The 24,650-nt window shown below is 40.3% G+C and overlaps 1 protein-coding gene across 5 annotated transcripts in view; it reads right to left on the bottom strand.

Moving 5' to 3' along the window:
* PDCD1LG2 (programmed cell death 1 ligand 2) overlaps positions 1 to 24,650 on the bottom strand; it is a 100,602-nt gene that overhangs the window by 41,924 nt on the left and 34,028 nt on the right. For 3 of the 5 annotated variants that reach the window (XM_037036335.1, XM_037036334.1, XM_037036333.1), the window contains exon 2: positions 5,491 to 5,559. In XM_037036335.1, coding sequence (XP_036892230.1) covers positions 5,491 to 5,545 — 55 coding nt within the window. In that variant the 5' untranslated portion in view covers positions 5,546 to 5,559. Of the gene's footprint in view, positions 1 to 5,490; positions 5,560 to 24,625; positions 24,645 to 24,650 lie in introns of those variants that run through there. The other 2 variants (XM_037036332.1, XM_037036336.1) reach the window with 1 other exon arrangement.

The following is a 24,650-nucleotide window of genomic DNA, read 5'->3' as shown; positions in this document are numbered from 1 at the left end:
TACTTGAGTTAGGGAGTTCTCTTAAAACTAAGATAGCATTGCCCTGGCTAGTGTGACTCAGTTGGTTGGGGTGTCATCCAGTAAACCAAAAGGTCGAAAGTTCAATCCCCAGTCAGGGCACATGCCTGGGCTGCAGGTTCGGTCCCTGTTGAGGTGCATGTGAGAGGCAACCAATTGATGTTCCTTACATCAATGTTTTTCTCCCTCCCTTCCTCTCTCTTTAAAATTAATGAGCATGAACTTGGGTGAGGAATAAAATAGATATCTATATATATTTATAGATATAAATATAGACAGAGGTACTTGACACCAAATCTGCCCTTCCTTGAAGATTAATATTTATAAATTTATTCATTTATCAAATATGTATTAACCATCTTTTATGTACCAGGTTCAAGAATTTACACTACTTTTACTCTCTTCATAGCACTCCCTTCTTTTATCTTATTACACATGGTAAGAGAGGACACAGGAAAGAGAAATAGGGCTTGCAAGGAAGATTAATTGCTGAGTCTGAGCTATAAGAAGAAGTAGACTATGGTACCTTTACATGATGGAATACTATGCAGCAGAAAGAAAAAAAAGGAGCTTCTACCCTTTGTGACAGCATGGATGAAACATGGAGAGCATTATGCTAAGTGAAATGAGCCAGGTGGTAAAAGACAAATACCATATGCTCTCACCTTTAAGTGGAACTTAATCAACAAAACAAACAAGCAAGCAAAATATAACCAGATACATTGAAATTAAGAACAAACTGACAGTAACAAGAGGGGAGGTGGGAGTAGATAATGAGGGGGAAAGAGGGAGGGGTTTTCAGGAACAACTACGAAGGACACATGGACAAAACCAAGAGAGGGGGGTGGGATCAGGGGAGGCAGGTGGGAATGGCTGGGTTGGGGGTACCAATGCGAGAAAAATGCAGACATCTGTACTTGAACAACAATTTTAAAAAGAAAAATAAATAAAAGTAATACAAATTTTTAAAAAAAGAAACCAAAATAAGATAGCGTGGATCAGTAACTATAATAATTGTGAATAAATCTGCTTATTTAAAAAAAGAAGAAGAAGAATTAGAGGACTTTGGGTGTAGTCTCTACAGAATTTATTTAACAAATTATTTATCACACTTATGCTTTCCTTGCATGAGAAGAACGCCTGTAACTTCCTCTGGAACTCCCCGTAGCATACAGCAGAACTCCCCTCTTTACTGTCTGGGCCTTTGGCAAAAATCCATTTTCTGCTTGCTTCCTCCATCTGCCTTGTACAGGGTGTGTGAGTACAAGGTTTGCAGGCATAAGTATGCCACCTCTCTGACAGGTGACATATTTCAGCTAATGTTCACAGAGAAAAGAGCAATTAGCAAACATGAATCGTGTATCTGAGTAGCTCAGAATAACTAGAACAGTAATTGTTATTTGGGGAGGCTTTTAAAACAAACTAATGCCTTGGCCCCACTTAGGATCCCTTAAATTAAATTCTAATTCTTTTGTAAGGCCAGCATCAATTTGTTTTTTATTTCCTTGGAAGCTTCTGATGGGCAGAGAACATTGAGAACCATTGGTCAGACAACTAAAACACCTGCACCTGCAAACATCTTTTATCATCCTGCCATTCAAAGTGTCCTCAGTTTTGCCTAGGAGCTAGTTAAGAATGCAGAATGTCAGGTCCAGCCCTAGACCTAGAGAAGCAGAATCTACATCTTAACGTCATTAGCGTGATCATGTGCACATTGACATTTAAGAAGCAGAGTTATACACTGGCCTGCATTTGGACTTTTAATAGGATGTAAAGTAATGGTTAACATTTATTAAATACAATGAGCCTGACACTGGGCTAGCCTTTATACATCATCATCTCATTTGATGTTTCCAAAAGTCTGCAAGGTGGAAGTTACTACTCCCATTTTACGGATGGGGAAACTGACACTTAAAAAGTGATATACTTGCCCAAGGTCAAAGAGTGGTACTCATGGAGATGGAATTCAAATTCATCTCTATGACTTGAAAACCTATACTCCTAACAACTTTACAGATATGACTATGTATCCACTGGCATGTTCTGCATCCATGAATGAGGTAGATATACTTTTCATCTTCATGCTAAGGAAAAGACATTTGTTTTCTATTTTATATGCCTCATGGTTATTAAAATAAGCTTCAACCTAGCAGTGAACTCCTGAAGTTATCAAACAAAGGAGAAAATTGGAAAGTTTCCACAACTACAAAATTAAGCAGAGAAAACCAGATTTCCCCATTCATTTGGGGCCCTTGACTATATTCAAGAGTAAAGGACCTTCCAAGGCATGAAAAATTCATACATGTTGGTTCTTTAGACACATTAAAGCAGATGCTTTGAGTAATGTTTCTGGAGCCTTTTAAAATTTTATATAATATATACATAATTTTATATTATATTGGTCCACTGAATCTACATATTTTAACAAAAAATATTCACTATATAACCCAGTGAAACATACATAGGATTAGGGTACATCAATAACACTGGCATCTTTTTGACAGTTCTTAGGGTAACTTTGGTTTTTATTTGCAGTCAGGCATCACTGGGAGTCAACACCAGACACAGCTCCAGGAACAACAAAATGAATCATTTGCATCACCTCTGAAGATAGCTTCCTCTTTAAGCTAATTTTATCTATTTTTCCATTTAACAACAGAACCATAGGCTTGTTTATACTCCCTACCTAATGTACTCGGGGGCTGCTTTACATAGCCATGGTTTTCAGAAAACTCTAGTTTCTGAAGACAGACATCTGCCTTGGGCACCTGACTCATGCACTGCTTTGTAGGTACTCTGCATGGAGGCATCTCATCTCTTAGAAATCCTTTCCCACCCTGATTCTTCTGCTGTGTGTACCTCAGGGGTCAGCAGAAGTAGTGTTGGAGGCTGAAGATGGGGGGAGTGGGGTGACCCCTGCCCCAGAGGGGCCTCAAGCATCACCATGGGCACGTGTCCCCCTGGTGTTTATTCATCTTCGGAGGATGAAGAAAGAAGGAAATGTCAATGAAAAGAGTAAAATTTGGGTTACGTTTTCCTCCAAGACATGATAAAATACAAAACTAAATATTTTTCCCTTAAATGTTTTACAAGATGGTTTACAAGATGTCATTAGATTTTGAAATAAAACTATAAGAAACTACAAGAAAAAATAAACTATAATGCTACAATATTAAAAGAGTGCGATATATGTGGAAGATATATTCATAGGTCAAAAGAACGGAATAGATGGTCCAGAAATGGGCCCGCACAAATATAGCCTATTGATTTTTGACAACTGTGCAGTCAATTCAGTGGAAGAAGGATAGTATTTTCAACAAATGGGGCTGGGCAACTCAATGTCCAGATGCAAAAAATAATCCCCCTAAAACAAACAAAAAAAAACCCTTCACGCCTTATATAAAAATTAACTCAAGATGGATTATTAACCTAAATGTAAAATATACCACTATACAGTGTTTAGAAGAAAACAAGAAGAAAGTCTTTTGAGCTTCAGTTAAACTGTTCTTCAGATATGACACCAAAAACACAATCCATAAAAGAAAGCACTGACATGCTGAACTTCATTAAATTAAAACCTGTGCTCTGCAGAAGACATTGTGAAAAGATGAAAGAGTGAGCTACAAATAGGGAGAAGTATTTGTATATTGCATAGTTCATAAAGTACTTATACTCAAATTCATAACAAACTCTTAAAACTTAACAATAAGAAAATAAAAAACCCAATTAAAATTGGTCAAATAATTTGAATACACACTTCACCAGAGAAGATCTATAAATGGTCAACAAGCATGTAAAAATGTGCTCATCAGCCCTGGCTAGTGTGGCTCAGTGGATTGAGCTCCGGCCTGTGAATCAGCAGGTTGCTGATTCTATTCCTGGTCAGGACACATGCCTGGCTTATAGGCTAGGTCAAGAAGCAACCAACTGATGTTTCTCTCACACATCAATGTTTCTCTCTTTTTCTCCCTCCCTTCCACATTCTTGAAAACTAAATTTTAAAAAATAAAATCTTTAGCCCTCGCTGGTGTAACTCAGTGGATTGAGCACGGGCCTGCGAACCACACGATCATGGTTCGATTCCCAGTCAGGGCACATGCCTGGGTTGCAGGCCAGTTCCCAGCAGGGGACTCATGAGAGGCAACCATACATTGATATTCCTCTCCTTCTCTCCTTCCCTTCCCCTCTAAAGATAAATAAATAAAATCTTTAAAAAATAAAATAAAATAACATCTTCAGAAACAAAGGTTGCACAATTCTCAAGGTTTCTCCCGGAGTCCCCAGTCCTGTCGGTAGCCTGGGAACAGCAGCTTCAGACCCTTCTTTTGGTTTTCTTATCACTTTATGGAAACTGAAAGCTCTTTGGTAGCAAGGAAGCAGTTGCCCTTTTAGATGTCTCTAAATCTGAGCCAGGCAGGGTGTCTTAGAAAAGAAACATGAAGTGTTTCTTTAGCTGTCAGTGCAGGGCAGGACTGGAGTAAGCAGAATGTTCGGGTGGTCTCCAAGGATGGCCCCCTACTACCGACCAGCCCAGGCTGCCAGCCCAAGGGAGGAAGAGGGATGTGACTGGGCAAAGAACAGTTCAGAACCACATGGAAGGGAAGGAGAAGCTCTTCAAACGGTTACCAGTGCCAAAGAAGCCATTCTTTCTCAATAGAAGGCAGAATGTGGGATGGCTTCCCATGGGATTGGAGCTGCTATCATCGAGGACTTAATCCCCTGTGCCCACTTCTGTCTTCCTCTCCTATCTCCTGGTTTTCACCCAAAGTAATACACTCACGATCCTGAGAGCACATTTGAATGGTTTGAACTAACTTGCCTAGCAGGTCAACAAACTGAAACTGCTTTCCTTCCTGTCCATTCACACCTTTAGGTAGAACTCCTTTCTTTGATATCCTGAAGGCAGTGCATTAAGGTTCATTACACACTGAGAGGGTAGAAAGACTGATTTTCCAATTCAAGTAATCCACAATTAGTGTGTGAATGGCAAACGGCTATTACTGTTGCTTTTTAAAAGAGGAACTCCAATGAATATTTAATAATCAGCGGAATGTCTGCAAAAGACTCTTTAGAGTAATAGGGTCCTCTAGGTGTCCCCCTGACCTTTGTCTCCTCATTCTCCCTTTCAGAAGAGAAGGGGACAGGTACTGGGCACCTCACTTTTCAGGACAAACAGCCAATGCCCTCTTATACCAGTCCAGAGGTGCATGGTCTGAGTGGTTCTCTCTCCTTGTCACCACCTTCATTGAAGGGTGGGTCTAGGTAGACCAATATGCTCAGTCTCTGTTTTTATAAGACAGGAACATGGGCATGCACAAGCCACCATTCCTTTTGCTGTGCTTGTAACAAGCAGTAATCACACCTCCCCTCAAAGAAAGCCTTCAGCCTCAGGACCACATTCAAATCATTGGCTTCAGCTAGGGGCCATCACCTGCTCCTCTTTCTCAGGCCCCTCCCCTTGTCCATTCTTACCTGTTGTCTGATGAAGCTGCGTTCCCAGGCTCAAAATTAGCAGAAGGAGGAACATGTTCTGTATCGGATCTGAAACAGACAATTGAAAGCCTCAGGACCTTCTGAAATTTCTGTGTCATGATATGCTTACTCATAAAAACGGAAACGACTTGTAAACAAATCTTTAGGGGAGACAGTGGGCCCTGGCAGAGAGGGAATGTAGGATAAGAGGAAGCCAGGCACTCCATTAGTCTGAATTAGAAGCTCTATCTGTTTTTCTAACAGCCTTTACTGAATGTGAAGCAGTCCTCTGACTTACACACACTGGTAGTTATCTTTGTCTCTCCCATGGAGCCTTTCACGGTTTCGGTAGTAGGCCCTTGAAAATCACTCTTGTTTGTCAAATTAACAATCCATACCATCTGTCCCAGGTGGACCAGAACTCTGGGCATCAGACACTTGAAGATAGTGCTCAGTAGCACAGAGCTAGGTTCTCGATAAATATCTGATAGCTAATTGAGCAGGTAAAGTAGTCAAGCTCTTCTGAGTGCTGTGACCAAATGTGCCCATCACTTGAACTACCTGTTACTAAGAGGTTTAGACAGAGGGAGCAAAGAACTGACTCTGTTGAGTGGGCATCCAATCTTGGGTCTTCTTTCATCTACATTTCCACCTTTGTTCCCAGGTTTTTTCCCCCCACCTAAGAACTTTTCATGGTTGAAGGCAAAAAGGGACAGGATACATGACTATCAGCAATTTTGTCCTCCAAGAGGCTTTCAAAATTGTGTGAGCCATGGAACCATTTCTTCAAGGTGAATTGGTCAGAGGCATACCTGTAAATCTGGTAAAAGCAAAGCAGCTGAGTATGATGAAAAGCCAGCAGAGATCCAAATCAAAATGGCATAATCTCAGTTACATTTTTATTTTTTAAAGATTTTAACACTTTATTTATTTTTAGAGAGAGAGGAAGGGAGAAAGAAAAAGAGAAACAATGATTGGTTGCCTCTCGCATGTCCCCAGCTGGAGATTGGGCCACAACCCAGGGGGAAATTGAACTTGTGAACTTTTGCTTTGCTGGAAGATGCTCAGCCAACTGAGCCACACCACGCTGGTCAGGGGTCACTTACATTTTTAAAGGAGGACTCAGATTTGGTGTAGATCATAGACTGTTGTTGGGAACAAGAGTGGGTGGAGCAAGATTAGAAGCAGGATGATCAGTGAGGAATATTTTTGCAGGATGTGGATAGTTTGGATTAGAATTGTGGGGCTAATAGAGGTGAGAAGTAGTCTATTGAGGGTTTCATATATGTGCAAAATTTGTCCTTTAAATTTGTTAGCTTTTTTCAACATTTTATTGAAGTATAGTGGACATATAGAGAATTATGTGTGTATGTGAGTGTATGTATATGTATATATTTAAAGCACAGATGATTGTATGGTACGATTCAGTGGGTTTTAATATATTCACAAAATTGTGCAACCCAAAACCACTATGTAATTCTAGGTCATTTTTATCACCCAAAAAAGGAACCCTATACCATTAGCATTAACTTCCCAATTCCCCTTCCCTGTCCCTCCACACCCTGACAACTGCTAATCTACTTTCTATCTATCAGTTTTTTTATTCAAGATATTTCATATAAATGGAATCAGATGATATAGGGCATTTTGTGTCTAGTTTCTTTCACCAGGCATACTATTGTAAGATTCATTTGTGTTGTAGCACATAATGAGCACTTCATTCTTTTTCACAGTCAAATAATATTCCATTGTGTGGCTATACCACATCTTGTTTATTCATTCAACAGTTGATGGACATTTGGATTGTTGCCACTTATTGGCTATTCTGAGTAATTCTATTTATATACAAGTTTTGGGGTAGACATGTTTTCAGTTCTCTTGGCTATATACATAGGAGTTGCGTGGTAAAATGGTATTAATAACTCTATGTTTAAGGTTTTGAGGAACTGCCAAGCTGTTTGTCAAATACATGCTTAGCAAATACTTTCTCCCAGTCTGCAGACTGTCTTTTCAGCGTCTTGATAGGTTTTTGAAGCCTAAATGTTCTAATGTAATTTAATCTCAAAGCACAGTTCACACTGATGGAGTTGATTTATCTATTTTGTCTTTTGTTGCTTGTACTTGAGGTGTCATATATAAGAAACCATTGACTAATCCAAAGTAACAAAAGATTTTACATCTATGTTTTCTTCTGAGAATTTTATGGCTTTTGTCCTTATATTTAGGTCTTTGATACATTCTGAGATAACGTTTGTATATGATATGAGGTATATGATCTGAAGAACACCCCTCCAGATGTGTTCTTTTACATGAGGACATCCAATTGTCCCTGAACAATTCGTTTAAAAGATTATTCATTCTTCATTAAATTGTCTTGGCATACTTACCAAAAGTCAGTTAACCATAGATGTATGGGTTTATTTTTAGACTCTAATTCTATTCCATTGAATTATATGTCTATTTTGTGTCAGTACCATAAACTTAATTACAGTAGCTTCACGGTAAGTTTTAAAAATAAAAATGTCAATATTCCAATTTTGGCCTTTTTAAAGATTTTGTGCATGTGTACCTGTGTCTCTATTGTGTCTCCGTGCATGTGGGGGGGGGGGTGTGGCTATTCTGGCTCCCTTTCATTTCCATATGAATTTTAGGATCTGCTTATTCATTTACACACACACACACACACACACGCACACACACTGGCACCTGGAATTTTTATAAGAACTGCACTGTGTGTGTATAGTCATCAGAAAATACTGCCATCTAGCAATATTTAGTCTTCTAGTCCACGAACACATAATGTCTTTCCACCTAAATTCTCAAAAAAAGACCTTATGGGAATTATTCTCAAGTTAGATATGTAGTTTGACAAAAACAGAAAAATCTAGTAAAATTTCTAGGGCTTGAGTCACTAGGGCAATGCAGGTGCTATTTATTTAAGTGGAGAGATGAAGACTAGGGAGTAGAATTATGTTTGGAATATGTTTGGTTTGAGATGCCTATTAGACGTGCAAGTGAAGATATGGCGTAGGCAGTTGGATAATAGATGGTCTAGAGTTTGAGGGTAGAAATACAAATTTGGGAGTCATCGATGTGTGTTACTGAAAGCTGTGGGGATGCATGACACCATCTAAAGAGAGATGGGGAAGAGGAAGTGTCGAAGGACTGAGACGTGGAGCATTCCAGCGATTATCGATGAGAGGGAGGCTACTAGCAAAAGAGGACTGAGAGTAAAGGGAAAAGGGAAAATGAGCTGTGCCTTTTACTTTCTGTGTTCCGATGCCAAGAGCATTTGACATGCAGAGCATAATGACGACTCTGGAGGGATGGCCCCTCCTCAGATTAACCAATTCCTAACAAAGAAGTTTGTCTTTCAAATGTGCAGCAGCCAGTTCAGAACCCATACCTCTAACCACCTTTTTTACTGGGTTCTCATACTCTGTGCCACTACTTACCTGCCCTAACCACCCCAGAGCCAGGTACCAGATAATAAGGGACAGCCCCAACGCCCCAGGGCCTGCTGAAATGATTCAAACCAGCCAATCCTCAGCCTGCTCACCCCGTGTTGCCCGGTCCTCCCTGTGAAAGCCACAATAAAAGGTGCCTGCTCTCATTTCCCCCTTCTCTCTCTGCCTCCGGTCTGACCCGGATGCTTCTCTGTGTGGCCGCCGTGGTGTGGCCGGCCCCTTTCTCCTGGGAAAGAGTATAAAAAACATTTTTAATGGCAGTCACTTTGTGATTTCTTGGCTTTATCAAAGCTAAATAACAGTAAAACCTAGAGTTTCAAACAAAGTGCTACAAGGAGGGAGTGGCCAGTTGAGCCAAAAGCTCCTGACAGTTGAACTTAGCAGTATAGAGGTCACAGACGGCCTGACAGTGGATCTGGAGCCGATGAAAGCCCATGTGGGTTCAAAAGAAAAGAGCAGGTAAAGACAGGGAGACAGCAGAACATAGGCCACTTCTCAGAGAAGCGTGATGAGGCAGTAGCTGGACAGGAATGTAATTCGAGGTCCACAGCAGGCTGTCTCCCTGCTTTCATTTTAGGAAAGGAGGTATTACGGGAGGGGCAGGAATGGAGTCAAGGGCTTTCCTTGGGAAGAAGCTCAAGGCACACCTGAGCTAGACTTGAGGATCCCCTTCCTTATTAAATCCAAGAAGATATCATCTTTAGCGGCACCTGAAAGCCTGGGACTTGTCTAGCGTTCTTATTTCTAGAGCACGAAGCACAGCACATAACATGTAGTTCTGGCAACAAAGGGACTCCTGGCTAAACTACTGGCCTAACTTCCCCTTCTGTCTTGACTGTCTTGAGGGGACTGTCCTTACACACAGCCTATCTGAGCTAACTGAGAGACAAAGACAGTGTTGTGAAACACTGTCCAAGCTGCAGCCTCGTTTATTCTAGATCAGCCCCATGCAACGGTTAGGAGCTCAGGCTGTAAGGTCAAACACATCCGAGTTCAAATCCTGATTCTAGAAATTATTGTACTAACCTCTGAGACCTTGCACAGTTTATAGAAACTCTTTGTGTCCCATTTTCCTGTGATGCCAGTAATAATAGTACCCACTTCAAGCCAGAGTCTTGGATGTCATCTTAAACCTGCTCATCTCTCACCTTGCAAATCCAGTTCAGCCCCCAGTCCTGTTAACTCTGCTTCCTGGATGCTTTTTGGACGATGCCTGCTATTTCTACCACCCTACTGCCATTACCTTAATTCAGCTCCTCTCATTTATCCTATTCCATAGCACAGCCTCCTCACTATAATTTTTACCTTCCAGTTTTGCCTCCTTTAGCTCCGTCTTCCACTTGTCAGGATGGAACATAAACCTCGGCATCTTCTACTCCTTTCTTCTCTCACCTGCTTTCAACTCATTACCAAATCCTATGGGCCCTTCCCTCAAATGCATCTAGAATCTCACAGCTTCCACAACAGCCTGAGCCATTATCATCTCTCGTGGTGACTCCTGCAATAGCCAGATAACTGGACTCTGTTATTCTGACCATGCCTTCCTGCAGTTTCTCAAAACAGCAGCCACAAAAAAACCTTCAAAAATAAAAATCATGTATGCTCAAAACCTTTTGATGGCTCAATATTTCACCGAGAGTAAAATTCTAAGTCCTTCCAAAAGTCCAGGTAAGAGAACTGTTTTGAGCCTCATTCTTTAGAGGACCCCACTGTGGCCATGAGTCTTGGAACCCTTGGCCGCTCCCCACTACCCATCTCAACCTAGGTCCTTGCGTTGCTGGAATTTCCTGCCCAATGGTCCTAAGCCCACTTCTAGTCCTGTGCACCTTCTTTCCCAGATCCATTTATTTATTTTTAGAAAGAAGGGAAGAGAGGGGGAAAGAGAGGGAAAGAACATCAACATGTGCTTGCCTCTCATGCATCTCTATGTTGCCACCCTTCAAAGCCAGGCAGGTTCATGCTATTCACACAGATGGAATAATATTCATGGAGCCATTGGGATGTCTGGTATGCTTTTATTTATGGGTGGGCAAGCAGCACATGCTGCAAGCTACCTGTCTGTCTACAGGTCTCATGTCATGGCCCTTGCTCCCCAGCGTGGCACCCACTGTGGCACATGTCTCCTTGAGTGTCTCACATCATCACTGCCCCCCAGCAGGGAGTCCCTATCTTTTTAAGTATTAGCGGGGAGCAAAACCAGTAAGATGCCAGAAATTATACAACATAATCTTGCACATGTGAGCCCACTTCATGTTATGGGAACAGTTTATTGGACCCAGTTTCAAAGCTGTGAGAACACTGGTTATCAGGCCCCCTCCAAGGCTATGGAAACACTGCTTCCCTTAGCTACCCAGTCACCTGGGTGAAGAAGCCAGAGTGCCTCCACTTACCCTACAGTCCCCTGCTGGGGACCTGGCCTGCAGCCCAGGCATGTGACCTGACAGGGAATCGAACCTGAGACCCTTTGATTTGCAGGCCGGTTCTCAATCCACTGAGCCACACCAGGCAGGGCTAATATTTGTTGAATAAATTATCCCTTTACCTAGCAGACCGAATAATCTCCTGAATACTGGACAGTCAAATCTGGCCAAGTCACTCCTGCTTAAAGACTTCAACAGCTTCCATTATTCACAAGATAAAGAACTCCTTAGTGTGGCTCCCAGAACCTTCCCTGATCTCACCCCTCTTGCCTCAGGCACAGAAAAATACTTGTGCATTTCATGACAAGGAACTCACAAGTTCTTTAAGAATTCTAATCTCTTATGTCTGATCTCATTTTTGTCTAATCTTATTTTTCCTCTATCTCAGTTTCTTCGTCCGCTTACAAAAATAGTATCGTATCTTAAGTATCTCCTTAAGTAGCCTACATTCTTACTCACTTAATACAAGAGAATAAGCCTCTTTCAAGTGTCTTAAGCTGTTCCTCTGCCTCAACTGTATCCTCTACTCACCTCTAGTGCTAGCACTTAACCCATTACTGGTATCTTAAATGGCTACATTTCCCTTTCCCTGCTAGAACAAGAGCTCTTTGTGCTTTATTAGGTCCTTATAAGTGTTTGCTAAACTTCTGATAATTTAGGAACTTTGTTACTCGTAACACAAAACAATATGGAGATTTGCATAACTGTTGTTGCCCAGGTTCTGGCAGATCCAGTGTCCGGAAATGACAAGTTCTGCCTGCAACATTCTCACCTAAGAAGGAGAGGACAAGGAAAAGAAACTTAGTAAGAAAATTGACAGCAACAGTGACAAAAACAAACGAACAAACAAAAAACTGATGAGTGATCAGCCATAAGAGAAAGAAAGAGAAGCAATGTAGTTCTGAGGTCAGACTATCAAAACGATATGGATGCCATGGGGAGTAAAAGAAAAAAAGACAGAAAGAAAGAAAGAAATACACGAGAAAATCAGAGGACCCAAGACGGCGGCAGAGTAACGGGCTGGTCTGTTCATCTGCTCTCAGACAAGGGCCAGATTTAAAGTCAGAACACAGAACAGAGAGCAAGTGAAAGCATCTGTGAGTTAAGAGCATGTGTGGAGGAGAGCGTGGGGAGCGCACAGGAGTACACAGGAACCAACCCTCCTGCCAGGCGCCTAGGGGCCGATGAACTGAGCTTTCTCGGGGGACCACCACTGCTGCCCAGCCCAGCACCGCCGGCTGCACAGAGTCGCGGCTGAAGATGGGCTCAGGACCCGCAAGCTACTGGGGCAGCGAGGGAAGGCCTGGGAGATGTGGCCTCCAGAAACAGCACAGCGGGAACAGACAGGCCAGCGGCTGAAGAAGATCTCTGGAGGGAGAAAGGACAGCATGCCATCATCGCCTTGTTATAGTAGAGCTGGGGGGAATCTTCCCCACACCACACGGGAAGGATTCAGAGAGAAACTTTAAAATTTTTGGAGGCCCTATGAGGAGGTCGTCAGCCTTGACCAGGAGAAACTGTGCGATTTTGGGGAAGAGGAAGCATGTGGAGAACAGGATCCCCAGGGACTCGCGCTACAGCGTGAGGGCCATAGAGACACTTTTAAAAGAGGAGCTGAGACATCCCAGAAGCTTGGCAGGAACCCAAGCACGCAGGCCTGTGTGGGGGCAGGATGCAGCAGCTTTGCTAAACAAAACACGCAGAGTCTGCACTGAAGGAACTGGAGGACCAGCCCCAACACAAGCAGAGGGCAGAGCAGAGTGGAGAATTCCGCTGAACTTGTGAGAGAGCAGCAGGCTTAGGTCTGGGATGCGGGGGCTGAATGCCTGAGAGTTGCTCGAGTCAGCCAGAGCCTTTCACAGACAGACGAATACAACATCCACCCGTGGAATTAGGGCTCCGCAAAATGGGGAGGTCAGGCCCAGGAGTGTCCTGTTGATGTGTACACATTTCCTCAGGCAAAAGAAGAAAAAGCCCCTGTGCCAGACACGGCCTGCTCCGCAGCTCCCCAGGCCCTAATGTACCAAACCCAGCACAGCAGAGAAAACAGATACAGTCACAAGAAGGCACTGTCTTCTCTCCTGCAAAGCTGTTTACCCTAAAAGCTTGGGCATAATATGGCACCAGGTTTTATAATTCAGTTTATTTCAAGTCTCATGTATTGCTCATCCCTTCTCTTACTCCATACCTCCTCTTTCCTTCTCTTTCATACATTTGTTTTAAATTCCATTTTCTCTCTTGCTACAACTTATTTCTATAGCACACTATTACTATTGCTCCCTGCTCCAGCCTCTCAGAACCCTTTGTGACTGTTAGTAGTCATCTCACGTCCCTCGTTCTGTTCTTACAATACCCTTATTCTCTCTCCACCTTTATCAATCTTTGCTCACACATAGTAGATAAGGTAGTTGTTATTTATAGTCCTTCAATCTTATTTCTAGATAGTGACTATCCTTGTATTTCAAATCTCAGATTTCACTGTTTGCCTCTCCTACTCCATTTTGCCTTTCTCCTGCCCTTTTTTTTCATTTTAAACATTAATTTTTCCTGTCTTAGCCGGGTTTTCATCCCGCACTCTTAGTATTCCTTCTCCCTCTCAAAATAACTTTTCTTTCCTCTGGACATCTTCTAAGTTCTTCTTTCTTTCCTTTTGCCCCCGTATTCCCACCTCACTTGTACACGTCTTAGCTCATTGGTTGTTGGTATCTCTGTGGTGGAGATTTTTCTGCAATTAGGGCCATATTATTTCATATATATATATATATATATATATATATATACACACACACATATATATATATATTGGTCATTGTTGTCTGTTTTTTCTCTCACTAAATATATACAAATATACATATTTTCTTCACATTTTGGTTTTAACCAAATACTACACACTTCTCCACTCTTACTCCATTACACTTTCCCTCCTCCCTTTTTTAGTTATAGAGTAAACTTTATTTTCTTTCCTACTTTGCCTTGCCTCTATTCTCTACTCTTATTATTGCCCTTTCCCCTATCCTCCCAACATTTTTTTCAGTTAGTCATCTCATATTTATTTTTCCTTTCTTATAATATAGTCTTAATCTCTTTACAACTTTATTACTATTGGTGCATTGGCTGTTGATAGTGTAATTGTGGGTAAGGGATATCTGTGTGGGTGTGGGTCTGTTTCTTGGGCTGTTTGGTGTTTGTTCCGGCAGCACCTGTGCGGCAGCACACAAGATGTGGAGGGCAGAATGGCTCTCAGTCAGCCAGCCAGAGAGAAGGACCCACCAAAGAATGACCCACAACAACCAAAACCCTAAACAAATAAAAGGTATTAAGGACAGTGCAAGAGCATCAAGCACAGGTGATCAAGGATATTGCACCATTGAGTCCCCCAGGTCTCCTATCACAGAAGACCACACCAGTAAGACAGGGAGTCAGAGCAGATAAATCTAACAAGCAGGAAAAAAACAAGAAATGGGGACACAAAGAAACAACCCCCAATGGAAGGAAACGAGGAATCCCCAGAAAGACTGCTAAAAAAATTGAGGCAACTGAACTACCAGACATTGAGTTCAAAATATTGGTTATAAGGATGATCAAAGAGCTCAGTGAGAACTTTGGAGAACTCCATGGGATCTTCAAGGAACTTACTGCGAACTACACCAACAAGAAAAAGGGCACAGAAAAAAAGGGGGGGGGAAGGACATAGAAACTATCAGTAAGAGACAAGAAGAAATGAAATATACAATATCTGAAATGAAGAACACAATAGAAAGAATTAAAAACAAGCTAGATTAAGCAGATGATAGAATAAGCCAGCTGAAGGACAAGGTAGAAAAAAATTCCCAGACAGAGCAAAAAAATTCCAAGACAGAGGGAAAAAATGAAAAAAGTCCTGCACTGCAAGACATGCTAAAAGGACTGCTTTAAGAAGACCAAGAAAAAGAGTGAGACAAAGAACACAGATGCAAAGGGGAAAACTGTCAATGAATAAGTATCTATCAATAATAATCTTAAGTGTAAATGGATTAAATGTTTCAATCAAAAGACATAGAGTAGCTGAATGAATAAAAAAACATGACTCACCATATAGGGTAGCTGAATGGATTAAAAAAATGTGGCCCACATATAAGCTGCCTACAAGAGACCCACCTCAGAAAAAAAGACCTACACAGACTGAAAGTGAAGAGTTGGAGAAAAAATATTCCAAACAAACGGACAGGGAAAAAAAGCCAGGTTAGCAATACTTATAGCAAAGAAAATAGATTTCAACACAAAGGCCATAAACTGACAGAGAAGGAGGTCACTTCATAATACTGAAGGGAAGAATTCATCAAGAAGACATAAACATTGTAAACATACATGCACCCAACATAGGAGCACCCAAATATATAAGGAAAATCTTGGAGGACTTCAAGAAAATACAGATAGCAACATACTTACACCAGGGGCCTTTAACACTCCACTGTCAACAATGGATAGATCTTCCAAATAAAGAATCAACAAGGACACTGTGGCAATGAACACACTCTAGATCCAATGAACTTAACTGAGTCCAATGTGTATATAATACATATATATATACTCAAAAACTTTCATCCCTAAGAAGCAAAATATGTATTCTTTTCAAATGCACATGGCACATTTCCAAAGACAGACCACATGACAGGACACAAAACAAGCCTCAACAAATTCAAGAAAATTGAAATCATATCAACTATTTTCTCAGATCACAATGGCTTGAAACTAGAAACCATCCTCAAGGAAAAAAACTCAAAAACATTCAAATTCATAAAGACTAAATAACATGCTATTAAACAATGAATGGGTTACCAGCGAGATCAAGAAAGAAATCAAAAAGTTCTGAAAACAAAGGAAAATGAACTCACAACAGTTCAAAACCTGTGGGACACAGCAAAGACAGTCCTAAGAGGGAAGTTCATAGCAATTCAGGCCTACCTAAAAAACAGAAAAATTTCAAATAAGCAACCTAACCCTTCAACTATAAGAACTGGAGAAACAACAAGCATAGCCCAGCAAAATTAGAAACAAGAAAATAATCAAAATTAGAACAGAATTAAATGGTATAGAGACTAAAAGAACAATTCAAAGGATCAATAAATCCAGGAACTGGTTCTCTGAAAACATAAACAAAATTGACAAGCTTTTAACCAGACTCTATAAGAAAAAAAGATAGAGGACCCAAATAAATAAAATCAGAAATGAAAGAGGAGAAACTACAACTGATACCACAGAAATATGAAGGATTGTAAGAAATTACTATGAACAACCATATGCCAAGAAAATTGAAAACGGGTGAAATGGACAAATTTCTAGAAACATACAATCTTCTAAAACTGAATCAGAAAGACACATAAAGCTTGAATAAGCCAATAACAGCTAGTGAAGTGAAAGCAGTGATCCAAAAACTCCCAGCACACAGGAGCCTTGGACCAGATGGCTTCATGAGAGAATTTTATACAACATTTAGGGAAGAGCTAACCCCTATCCTGCTCAAACTATTACAAAAAAATCCAAGAAAAGGGAAGACTCCTGACCTCCTAATTCCAAAACCAGATAAAGACACAGCAAAGAAATAAAACTACAGGCCAATATCACTGATGAACATAGATGCTAAAATCCTCAACAAAATATTGGCAAAACACACCCAGCAATACATTAAAAATATCATACACCATGATCAAGTGGGATTCACCCTAGGAATGCAATGATGGTACAATAGTCACAATCAATAAATGTAATATATCACAAACAAAATGAAAAACAAAAATCACATGATTATAGCAATAGATGTGGGAAAAGATTTGATAAAGTGCTGCACTCATTTATGATAAAAACACTCAGCAAAGTGGGAGTAGAGGGAGCATTCCTCAACATAATAAAGTCCATATACGAGAAACCTACAGCCAACATCATATTCAACAGACAAAAACTAAAAGCTTTCCCCTAAGATCAGGCACAAAACAAGGGTGTCCACTTTCACCACTTCTAGTGAACATAGTGTTGGAAGTTCTCATCACCGGGATCAGAAAAGAAAAAGAAGTAAAAGACACCCAAATTGGAAAGGAGGAAGCAAAACTGTCACTGTTGGCAGACGACATGACAGTGTGCACAGAAAACCTTATGGACTCCATCAAAAAACTACTCAACCTAATAAGTGAATTTGGCAAAATGGCAGATACAAAGTCCATATTCAGAAATTAAGGGCATTTTTGTACACCAACAATGGAATATCGGAAACACAAATTAGGTAAAAAATCCCATTTACTATAGCAACAAGAAAAATAAAGACACTAGGAATAAACTTCACCAAGGAGGTAAAAACCTATACTCAGAAAACTATGCAATGCTGAAGAAAGAAATTAAGGAAGACACAAACAAATGGAAGCACGTACCATGCTCATGGATTAGAAGAATTAAGAACATTAAAATACCCATACTACCCAAAGCAATTTATAGATTTAACACAATCCCATTAAAATATTAGTAACATGTTTCACAGATCTAAAACAAATATTTCAAAAATTTTTATGGAACCATAAATGACCCCAAATAGCCTCAGCAATTTTGAGAAGAAGAACAAAGTAGGGGGGATCAAATACCTGATATCAAACTATACTACAAGGCCACTGTAATCAAAAGAGCCTGGTATTGGCATAAGAACACACATAGATCAATGGAACAGAACAGAGAGCCCAGAAATAAACCCAAGTGTATATGATCAATTAATATTTGACAAAGGGGGCAGGAGCATAAAATGGAGTAAAATTAGCCTCTTCAATAAATGGTGTTGGGAGATCTGGGCAGGTATATGCAGAAAAATGAAACTCGACCACCAACTTACACCATATATGAAAATAAACTCAAGAGGGATAAAAGACTTAAATATAAATTGTGACACCATAAAAGTCCTAGAGGAGAACCCAGACAGGTAAATATTTTCAGAAATATTTTATCCCCATGCAGAAATATTTTCACCAATGTGTCCCCCAGGGCAAGGGATATAAAGGAAAGAATAAACAAATGGGACTATATCAAATTAAAAACCTTCTGCATGGCTAAAGAAAATATTAGCAAAAAAGAGAACAAACCATATGGGAAAACATATTTGCCAATGATACCTGGGACAAGGGTTTGATCTCCAAAATATATAAAGAACTCACATGACTCTACACCAGGAAGACAAACAATCCAATTAAACAATGGGCAAAGGACCTGAACAGACACTTCTCTCCAAGGAAGACATACAGAGGGCCCAGAGACATAAAAGGATGCTCAGCATCACTAGTCAGCAGAGAGATGCAAATTAAAACCACAATGAGATATCACTTCACACGGGTCAGAATGGCCATTATAAACAAATCAACAAACAAGTGCTGGTGGGGTTGTGAAGAAAAAGGAACCCTAGTATATTGTTGCTGGGAATGCAGACTGGTGTAGCCACTGTGGGAAACAGTATGGAATTTTCTCAGAAAACTAAACATGGAACTGCCTTTTGATCCAGCAATTCCACTTCTGGGATTGTACCCTAAGAATCCTGAAACACCTATTCAAAAGAACCTATGCACCCCAATGATCACAGCAGCATTATTTACAATAGCCAAGCGCTGGAAACAGCCTAAGTACCCATCAGTAAGAGTGGATCAAAAAACTGTGGTAGATTTACACAATGGAATTCTATGCAGCAGCAAGAAAGAAGGAGCTCCTACCCTTCATCACAGCGTGGATGGAATTGGAGAGCATTATGCTAAGTGATTAAGCCAGATGGCAAAAGACAAATACCATAAGATCTCACCTGTAAGTGGAACCTATTCAACAAAACAAACAAATGAGCGAAAAAGAACTAGAGACGTGGAAATAAAGAACAAACTGATAAGGACCAGAAAGGTTGGAGAAGGGGGATAACGGAAAAGAAGAGGAACATGTACAAAGGACCCATGGACAAGGACAATGGGGAGGGCATTGTCTTTGGGAGTGGGTGTGGATGGGGCAAGGGAGATCAAGGGGTGAAAAATAGGGACAACTGTAACTGAACAGCAATTTAAAAAAAACATAAAAAAATGGAAGTAAATCATTTGCAAAAGAAAGAGAGAAAATAAGATATAAGAGCTAATTTTTTAGAGGAAAGATGAGTTAGGTTTGAGTCATGAAGTAATGCAAGGCATTCAAGAAAAACGTATGTATAGTTTGGGACACAATTTAGGGCTAGAGATAAAGATGAACAAGTTATTTCAAACATTCAGATGTTGCCCTGACCAGTGTGGCTTTGTTGGTTGGGCATCAACCCACAAAGCGAAAGGTCACCAGTTTGATTCCAGTTTAGGACACATTTTTGGGTTGCAGGTTTTGTCCTCAGTCAGGGAAAGTATGAGAGGCAACTGATCTATGTTTCTCTCTCACATTGATGTTTCTCTGCCTTTTCCCCTCCCTTTCCCTCTTTCTAAAAATCAATAAATAAAATCGTTAAAAAATATGTAGATGTTAATTGATGTTACAAAATGCATTATCTTTCTGAGGGGGAGACTATAAAATGTGAAACTAGAAAGAAAAGGTCTGAATTCTGAGGAATGCCCCCAAAAGTTGGAGAGCAGAAGTAGGAGACAAGGGAAGGCAGAGAAGAAATGGTCTCAGTCCCTGGCCAAGTAGCTCAGTTAGAGTGCCATCCTGATATGCCAAGGTTTGTCCGTTTGCTCTCTGGTCAGGGCACATACAAGGAAAGCAAAGATAAGTGGAACAACAAAATCAGTGTTTTGTTTGTTTCTCATTCTCTCTCTCTCTGACTAAAAATCAATAAATAAAAATTTAAAAAATGGCCCTAGGAGTATGAGAAGCTCCCTCATCACAGTGTTGCAGACTCCAGGGAGAAAAATCCTGACAATAGTGACGTCTGGAGAATAAGAACAGGGAATAAGCTCCCGGAAGTGATAGACAGCTGGAAGGCATTCCGGTGACTGGGGCTGGATAACCTTTCAAATTCCTTTATCTGTCTTGCAGTTCTGTGAGTCATTTGAAGACTAGAGGAACACAAATGACCTAAAAGGAGCCCTGCTGCAGGAGGTCAGGGTGTGACAATAGAAGGTCAGGCTGCTTCATTACTTGGTAACTTAAGTACGAAGCAGTTAAGGCATGCGGTGTATTTGGGTATTGCCATGCGGAATAAAAATGACAGACAACAATCTACGTCCAATGCATTGTAAAGTGAATCAACCCTGAATGTGACCAATAATACTATCTCCAAAGACATTAGCATCAACCCCAAACTGCCTCCTGTATGTTACACAAATATCTCACATCTGGTGATTCAACTGCCATTTCATCAGATCAATTAATTCAACAACTCAGCACCTGTGTGTGTGGCGAGGCATTGTCCTAGGTGCTTGGGATTCAGAGAACCTACAAAAGGTTGCTTGTAAGGGACTCCAGTTTAATGGAAAGGCCCACGAACAGACGAAATCCAGGAATAAGACAAGGAAGGTCCTTCTGATAGTGAGAGGTTAGGTAATGAAGGCGAATAAACCAGTTTTGAATGGCAAAAGCTATATGGTTCATTTAGTCATAAAATCTTGGACTTGGGAGGGAGGGAGCTGGAGAACACTCAGGTCTAGGAGCAGTTGACTCCTGATGCAACAGTTACTGCTCACACTGAATACGCTTACTGTGCATTTTGTCATTTTTGTCTATGATTCTCTTCCATCAAACCAGAGGATTTCAGTGTTAGAAGAACCTATTTAATAGGCAATTTCACTCAAACTTGACTTCCTCACTTCAACCCCCTCTTACATGAGACCGCTGTCATCTCGTTTCTACTATGTGCACCCAGGTGGTGAGCAATAATTGCACTTCTCTTTCATTTAGTTAATCTTCCTCTCTACACTTCATATAAAAAATGAGCCTTTTAGTAGGCCCCCAAAACACACTATTTTAAAATAGTAGTTGGCTATAGTATAAGTTAATGCAGTTATCATTTTTAAACAACTTACTTTTAGAGCATGGCTTGTAAACACAGGCTAGCTTGTAAACACAGGCTAGACTGCCTGCCAAAGGGATTGATTCAAAACAGATGTCAGATGTAGAAAAAACAATTTTTTGGCTTCCATTATCCCTACAAAAATTCCAAGCTGAAAGATAATCTCAAAATTAGTTAATTTTTTTTTCAGTGCACATTTATTGGGTTGGCCAAAAAGTCAGTATTTTTTTCCATAAAATAAAAGATGCATTTTTCATTTTCACCTGTAACTTTATTGATTTGGATACTTTGAGTGTGTTGGCTACCTCCCATGTTGTATAATGTTCATTGTTTTTAATTAGTATCTTGTTTTGATCACTATCAACTTCAACTGGTCTACCCGACGGTGGAGCATCATCCAGTGAAAAATCTACAGCACGAAACTTTGCAAACAACTTTTGACACATTTGATCAGTCATAGCACCTTCTCCATACACTGCACAAACCCATTTTTGCATTTCAGTTGTGTTTTCACCTTTCTTGAAATAATAAAGCATAACATGCTAAAAATGTTACTTATTCTCTTCCACCTTCAATATTAAAATGTCTACACAAAATTTCACCAATTCTGATAAGGTTTTTTAAAAGTGCATGCTGAGATTTCCAGTCAAGATGGAGGCATAGGTAAACATCGCTCGTCTCCTTGCACAACCACAGCAAAAGTTACAACTGAACTACAAAACAACTCTCACCCAGAATCATCAGAAAATCAAGCTGTACAGAAGTGCACCAACCAAGGAATTAAAGAAGTCGCATTTATCCAGATAGATAGAAGGAGCAGAGATGTAGAGACTTGAAGATGAGGGATGGGCAGTCCTACATCTATGTGTGGGGGACAAAAATCAGGGATACCTCAGGAGTGAAGGATCCCAGCCCCACACCAGACCATCCAAACCCAGGGTTCCAAGGCAAAACTTTACTCTACCCAGCAAAACTATCCTTTAGAATCAAAGTGCAGATAAACAGCTTCCCAGACAAGGCAAAGCTAAAGGAGTTCATTATCACCAACACTTTATCATATAAAATGTTAAAGGCAATTATTTAAGTGCCTTTAAAGAAGGAGATCAAAATTATGGACATTAAAATGGCAATAAATTCACAACTATCAACAATTAAATCTAAAAAACAAACTAAGCAAACAAGCAGAATGGAAACAGATCTATCTATCATAGATATGGAAATCATTTGGAGGGTTATCTGTTGGGAGGGGGGTGGGGCAGAATCAGGGAAAAGGTTCAGGGATTAGGAAGTACAAATTGGTAGGTACAGAATAGGCAGGGGGATGTTAAGAATAGTATCGGAAATGGAGAAGCCACAAAACTTATATGCATGACCCATAAACATGAATTAAGGGAGGGGGGATTGCTGGAGGGAATGGGGTGTGCTTGGTGGAACAGGCAAAGGGGGAAAATTGGGACAACTGTAAGAGCATAATCAATAAAATACATTTTTTAAAAAAGAAAAAAAATGATCTCATAGTTTAGAAAATGATCACACTCCACCAGAAACATTCCTGTGAGAGGTGACCCTTCAAGTCAGTGGCTCCAGCCCTGGGGCCCCTGGGCATCCAGATGTGTGAGGATAACAATAGGGCCTGCAAGTTATTTTCAGGATGTGCCTTTCAAACACTCTGACAAAAACTGCAATTAGGCTACACAAGCAAATGAAGTGTCAACTAGCGGCTATATCAACAATCAACTAAATAACTATCAACTAGTTATCGGATGATGATTAGAAATTTTATTAGCATTTCCATGACACTTTGAGAAATGAAATAGAAAAATGAATTAAAGAAATGTTTCGGAAGGGCACTCTGGCCCACTGTTGGTGGGATTGCAGACTGGTACAACCATTATGGAAAACAGTATGGAATTTTCTCAGAAAACTAAAATTGGACCTGCCTTTTGACCCAGCAATTCCACTGCTAGGATTGTATCCTAAGAACCCTAAAACACCAATCCCAAAGAACCTATGCACACCAATGTTCATAGCAGCACAGTTTACAATAGCCAAAAGTTGGAAGCAACTTAGGTGCCCATCAGTAAATGAATGGATCAAAAAACTATGGTACATATACACAATGGAATTCTATGCTGCAGAAAGAAGGAGCTCCTACCTTTTGCAACAACATGGATGGAACTGGAAAGCATTATGCTGAGTGAAATAAGCCAGGTGTTGAAGGACAAATACCATATGATCTCACCTTTAACAGGAAGCTAAACAACAAAACAAACAAGCAAGCAAGCAAAATATAACCAAAGACAATGAAATAGAGAACAGGCTGACAGTGACCAGAGGGGAGAGGGGAGGGAATTTCAGGGGAAATAGGGGAGGGATTTAGAGGAACATACATAAAGGATACATGGACAACAACTGAGAAGGGTAGAAATGGGAGGGAGGGGGAGCATGGGGGGTGGGATGGGATGGGAGTAATAGACAGAAAACTGTACCTGAAAAATAATTAAATACATTTTAAAAAAAGAAATGTTTCGGTATGGTTTGCTAAACAAACTTTTGAAAACACAAGAGAAATAACTAAAATATCACTATGAAAATTACACCTTAAAATGTCTCTGATAATATGTTAAGTTAAAATAAAGATAAATGGTGGTATTGTAGCTGTTACTATAAACATGTAAAATAGGGTTTCATAACTGGAAGGTAGTATAAAAATATAGTCAGTTGACAAATTGAAAAAATACATACATAGAAAATGCACAACGATATGACAGCTGTCACAATACAATCTAACAAAATTGTTTCCAATGAAGTTAAAGATAACTAAGTACTACTAGAGCCATCTTACAAAAAAATACCAAAACAAAACAACAAACTCTTTGGCCAATTGAATAGCTCACCTCATGACACCACCCAACAATAATAATAAGCAGCCCTGGCTGGTGTAGCCCAGTGGATTGAGTGTGGGCCTGCAAACCACATGATCGAGGTTCGATTCCCAGTCTGGGCACATGCCTGGGTTGCAGGCCAGTTCCCAGCAGGAGACTCACCAGAGGCAACCATACATTGATGTTTCTCTCCTTCTCTCCTTCCTTTCCTCCCTAAAGATAAATAAAATCTTTTTAAAAAATAATAATAATAAGCATAAGGACAAGCAAGATAAATGCTGTTATTTTGGGAACAGGAGGAAATTAGCTTGTTTCTGCCCTGAGCCCAATGTTTGAAGCAGAATTTCTCCTGCCTCCAGTGATGTGGAGAGAAAGTGTGTCCACACTTACCCCACTGTGGCAGCCTCTTCATTTT

Source organism: Sturnira hondurensis, unplaced genomic scaffold, assembly GCF_014824575.4.
Source record: "Sturnira hondurensis isolate 20B ecotype Veracruz unplaced genomic scaffold, ASM1482457v3 Scaffold0022824, whole genome shotgun sequence".
Lineage (NCBI taxonomy): Eukaryota > Metazoa > Chordata > Mammalia > Chiroptera > Phyllostomidae > Sturnira > Sturnira hondurensis.
The sequence above is the reverse complement of the archived record's forward strand: the minus strand, read 5'-3'. Positions and strand labels throughout refer to the sequence as shown.